General features: G+C 51.2%; 1 protein-coding gene across 1 annotated transcript in view; it reads right to left on the reverse strand.

Annotated features, from left to right (window-relative positions):
* NPHP4 (nephronophthisis 4) overlaps positions 1-5,053 on the reverse strand; it is a 127,788-nt gene that overhangs the window by 104,477 nt on the left and 18,258 nt on the right. Inside the window, exon 4 of the mRNA XM_011981559.1 lies at positions 3,236-3,300. Within this exon, the coding sequence (XP_011836949.1) occupies positions 3,236-3,300 (65 nt within the window). The remainder of the gene's footprint in view (positions 1-3,235; positions 3,301-5,053) is intronic.

The raw sequence follows: 5,053 nt of genomic DNA on the forward strand, positions 1-5,053 counted from the left end.
TAAGGGTCAGTATGCAGGAGATCTATTCAATCATGAAACATCGATTCCACGAAATACCACAGAGCTGTAAAAAGAATGAGTGCTTTCTGTGTACTGATAGAAAACATTCTTCTAGACAAATTGTAAGGGAAGAAAGCAAGGTGTGGAACAGTAAGAAGAGGTCAAGTATCAGACGCAATACTGGACATTCGCATTAGCTTCTGTGTCCATAAAAAGACCCCAGAAGGGTCTGTTACCAGGGCAGCCCTGATGAAATAACAGCAAAAGTTCCTTTTTCTCACTGTTTTCCTTCAGTCCCTTTATCTATGGGTACAGCTGCTTTAAAGGAACCAGATGGCAAGGATGCCACCAGAGTTTCTTAACCCCTGACCAAATACCAGAGAAAGACAGAGCCCCACGAAACTGCTGCAAACTAGAACAGGTGAGCCCCAGCTGCCTTTAGACCATTAGCATATCATTATAATGCTAATGTCCACTCTCCAAGAGAAGACCACCGCGTACAAGCCATGCCTGGAAGAGCACATTATGATGTGTGTCAGCGTGCCTGGCGTCCCATCCTCCTGGCCCGTACCCAGTCCTTCATCTCCATGCTTCCCACTGTCCAGGGAGAAGGTGCCTTTAAAGCGAGGGCTCCCTTCTCCACCCTCTGCCCAGTGAATAAAACCTGACTACCTTTTCCAATTGGATATTCTTTTTTTGCAGCCAATACAAAGTGGGAAAAGAACTCAGTTTGCCAGTGACAGATCCACAAGAACCCAAAGAGAGAGGTTACCTGGTAGCAGGTGAGGGGATGGGGAAAGGAGACCTCACTCTGAACTTTTTATATATATGTATAACATATACAAACATATATGATATATAAATATATAATATTTATGTATTTTACATATTTTTTTGGGGGGTGGGGACAGGGTCTCACTGTCACCCAGGCTGGAGTGCAGTGGTGCAATCATGGCTCACTGCAGCCTCAAACTCCTGGGCTCAAGCAATCCTCCCACCTCAGCCTCCCAAGTAGCTATGACCACAGGGGTGCACCACCACACCCAGTTAATTTTTGTATTTTTTGTAGAGATGCGGTCTCACTATGTTGCCCAGGGTGGTCTCACTCCTGGTTTCAAGCAATCTGCCCACCACAGCCTCTCAAAGTATTGGGATTACAAGTGTGAGCCACTGCACCCGGCACTTTTTTATACTTTTGGATTCTGAATCATGTGAGTGTATCACCATTACCAGCTAATTTTGGGAAATGCCTGCTGCATGGATGAGTGAAGGGCCCTGCAGCAGGTTCTTCCTCACAGCCTCTACTCAGGGCCAACAGTTCCACACAGACGCACAGACATGCGGACTGTGGACGTGGAGCGAACGTGGTGGCTGTCTACTTTGTTCTAAGGACACTTCTGAAAGAGAAAATCCTGGCATATGAATAATTAGATTCAACTGAAAAATAACCTAAAAGCCAATCTTTAGCAATGAAATGAAGTTCCTGACTGGTTGTTCTCAGCAAACTAAAAATAAAATCCTGAGCCCCCAGTGGACTGAAGGGACCTCCTCTTGGCCTAGAGGACTCCAGAGTAGCCTTGAAAACTGAGTTCCGGGAGTGACAGGAGGGGGACCAGACAGGCCTCCATATGCCCATGCCTATGCTAACCACCGCTGGCCTTTCTTCCCTCAGGACTGGAACCAGCCCTTCTAGAGACTCCACCACTGCTGCTATCCACTGATCGCCTGCCGCTGCCTCTCTTCTGGATAGTCCATGGAAGGCACGCAGGGAGGGCTTTCGTGTCCTCTGCTTCGCCTTTTGACGTCAGAGGGCCGAGAACTTCTCCCTTGGATCCTGCTAGTGCCACCATGTTTTGAACACGTGTCCCATGAAGCGGCATGGGACTCAGCCGCGCACATGCATGTTTCTCTCATAAACACGCATGACTCCTCCTGGGCTTATTAAAATAAGCAGACTCAGCCCCCACTCAGCAGAAATTCCTCTTCCCTCTGCCCCTCTCTCAAAGGCTCTGTTTCTGGCTTCTGGCTGGAGGCTACACTTCCCAGCCTATCAGAAAGGCCACCTGCAGGCTGCAGCCCTGTATGAGAAATAAACTCTCCTTTCCAGTCTCAGGAACCTCATCACTCTTCAGCTGACATCTCCTATCACGAGACTGTCACCAAGACCTGTGAGGGGCAAAGGGAGTGGGTCTGACATTTTGTTTTGTTTTGTTTTTGAGACAGGGTCTTACTCTGTCACCCAGGCTGGAGTGCAGTGGTGCAAGTTCACCTCACTATAATCTCTGCCTCCTGGGCGAAGTGATTCTCCCACCTCAGCCTCCTAAGTAGCTGTAACTACAGGCACCCACCACTATACCTGGCTAAGTTTTTGTATTTTTTATAGAGACAGGGTCTTACTATGTTGCCCAGACTGGTTTCAAACTCCATCCACCTGCCTCAGCCACCCAAAGTGCTGAAATTACAAGCCTGAGTCACAGTGTCCAGCCAGGTTTGACTTCTAACACAAGCCATGAGGCACACATGGCATCCCCTTTGAGGAATCTGGGCAGCGTCGCACCTCGAAGAGACAGAAAGTCACCCTCCCCAACAGATCCACCTCCAGCCACTCTTCCCCGCCCACACTCCCCCAACTGCTGGGCAAGCACAGCCTCTGTGCTCCAAGCCTCCCTGATGTCCTTCTAGCCCACCCCCACCCCTCCCACCACACACCCTTCCTGTCATCCTCCAGGCAGGCAGCAGCAGAGCAGACCGTCATCCCCATTCCTCCCAAACGGCTCCCTCTGGCTGCCTGGGAACGGCTGGTCACAGAGGAATAGCAGGAAGCTCCCCACCGAACCCTGCTCTGCTCTAAGGCGGCCTCTCAGCCATGGGGCCTCGCCATGCTGGAGATAACCGATGGCTGTGCGGTCAGAGGTTTCGGACAGCCAGTGGCTGGTGACGGAGAGCTACTACTCCATCTGGTGAGCAGAGCTGTTCCCCTCCCTCCAGGAGGCTCTCACAGGCCCTCCCGTCCTCATTCCCACAAAGCACTGCCCTCCCTCAGGGCTGGTGTTTCAGTTCTTTACTTTCTGCCAGAAGTCCAAGGCCACGAAACATCTGCCCAAACCTCTCAGATCAATTCGCTAAACGGACAGTGGTTTACACTGAGAAAGATCCCATTCAGAGCTAAAGGTGGGGAACACTCAGGGAAGGCACAAGAGCAGCGAGTGCTGCCAAGGCCAGGCCTGGCTCTTACGCTCTGCGGGGTCCTGGAGAAGCGGGTGCAGGAGGGCTCTGGGGGTGCCATGGTACAGCCGCAACCTGGAAGACAGGACCCAGAGAACACTCGTCAGCCACATGCACACTTCTCAGAAGGAAACCACATGGAGGCCTCGGCCACCACCACGCCCACCAGAGCTTTCTTAACGCCGCCAGTCCCATCCTCTGTGGAAGGCAGAGGCAGCTGAGGCCAGCAGCCGCTCCCCAAGCCCTCGGTGCTCATGATCAAGCATGTCTGGCACACATGCAGCCCCAACCCAAGGCAGCCTGAGAACCGAGGAGCTTTCCTGGAAAACACCATGGAAATGTATAAAACTCTGAAATGTCTCAAGAAAGACAACATCTGAGGAATTTCCACGCTGTATGTCTGGAGCCGTGCTTCTCAACCAGTGATGATTCTGCTCCCTAGGGCACATTTGACAATGTCTGGAGACTTTTTTTTTCGTTTGTCACAACTGGGTCAGGGGGCAGGGAGGGGGTGCCCTGGCATCTAGTGGGTTGCCAGGGATGCTGCTAAACATCCTACAGCACAGAGGACAGCCCCGTGACAGCAAAGAATTCTCCATTCGAAAGTCAGTGGTGCCAAGCTTGAGAAACCCTGATTTGGAGTAAACATGTAGGCTTTAACCCTGGCTGAAAGGATGATGTGCCAGCCTATCCACCCGTATGTCCGGCTCCTACACAGAGCCTGGCACGTGGCAGACACTCAGCCAGCACGTGCTGAATGAACACCTACTATCCGCCAGGCACCTATGAAAACCACATCGCTCAATATTCAAGCAGAACTTACGAGATATGCATTATCATTACCCCTCATATACAGATGAATAAATTCAGGGCCCAAGAGCTCAAATCGCTTGCCTGAAGTCCCACAGAGAATCAGTGCTAGAGTAGGATTTTGGCCCATATCCATCCTACCTCAAATCCATCGCTCGTGGCCAAAGCCAGCCCTTACTCTGGCCTAAAGAACAATTCCTTAAGTCACTTAGAAATGGCGAACCCAGCCAGACGCAGTGGCTCACGTCCATAATCCCAACACTTTGGGTGGCTGAGGCAAGCAGATCTCTTGAGCCCAGGAGTTCAAGACCAGCCTGGGCAACATACAGAGACCCCGTGTCTACTAACAATACAAAAATTAGCCAGGCGTAGTGGCACACACCTGTAATCCCAGCTACTTGGGAGGGTGACGCACAGGAATTGCTTGAGCCTGGAAGCGGAGATTGCAGTGAGCCAAGATTGCACCATGCACTACAGCCTGGGTGACAGAGCAAGACCCTGTCTCGAAGAAAAAAAATAAAAGGCAAACCCCCAAGCAAGAAACATCCCACACTACGCTATTATGGGCACACAACTTTAGATGACAAATGTACGGCTTTCTACTGCCACTGTAAGACGAGCAGTTACACCACCATAGAAAGATGCTGGAATTTGGCCAGGCGCAAAACCCCATCTCTACTAAAAGTACAAAAATCAGCCGGGTGTGGTAGCAGCTGCATCACTTGAGGTCAGAAGTTCGAGACCAGCCTGGCCAACATGACAAAACCCCATCTCTATAAAAATACAAAAATCAGCCGGGCGTGGCACCTGTAATCCCAGCTACTTGGGAGGCTGAGGCACGAGAATCGCTCGAAACCGGGAGGCAGAGGTTGCAGTGAGCCCAGATTACACCGCTGAACTCAAGCCTGGTTGACAGAGTGAGACTCTGTCTCAAAAAAAAGGCCGGGCGTGGTGGCTCACACCTGTAATCCCAGCACTTTGAGAGGCCGAGGCGGGCGGATCACGAGGTCAGGAGATC

Source organism: Mandrillus leucophaeus, unplaced genomic scaffold, assembly GCF_000951045.1.
Source record: "Mandrillus leucophaeus isolate KB7577 unplaced genomic scaffold, Mleu.le_1.0 Scaffold105, whole genome shotgun sequence".
Lineage (NCBI taxonomy): Eukaryota > Metazoa > Chordata > Mammalia > Primates > Cercopithecidae > Mandrillus > Mandrillus leucophaeus.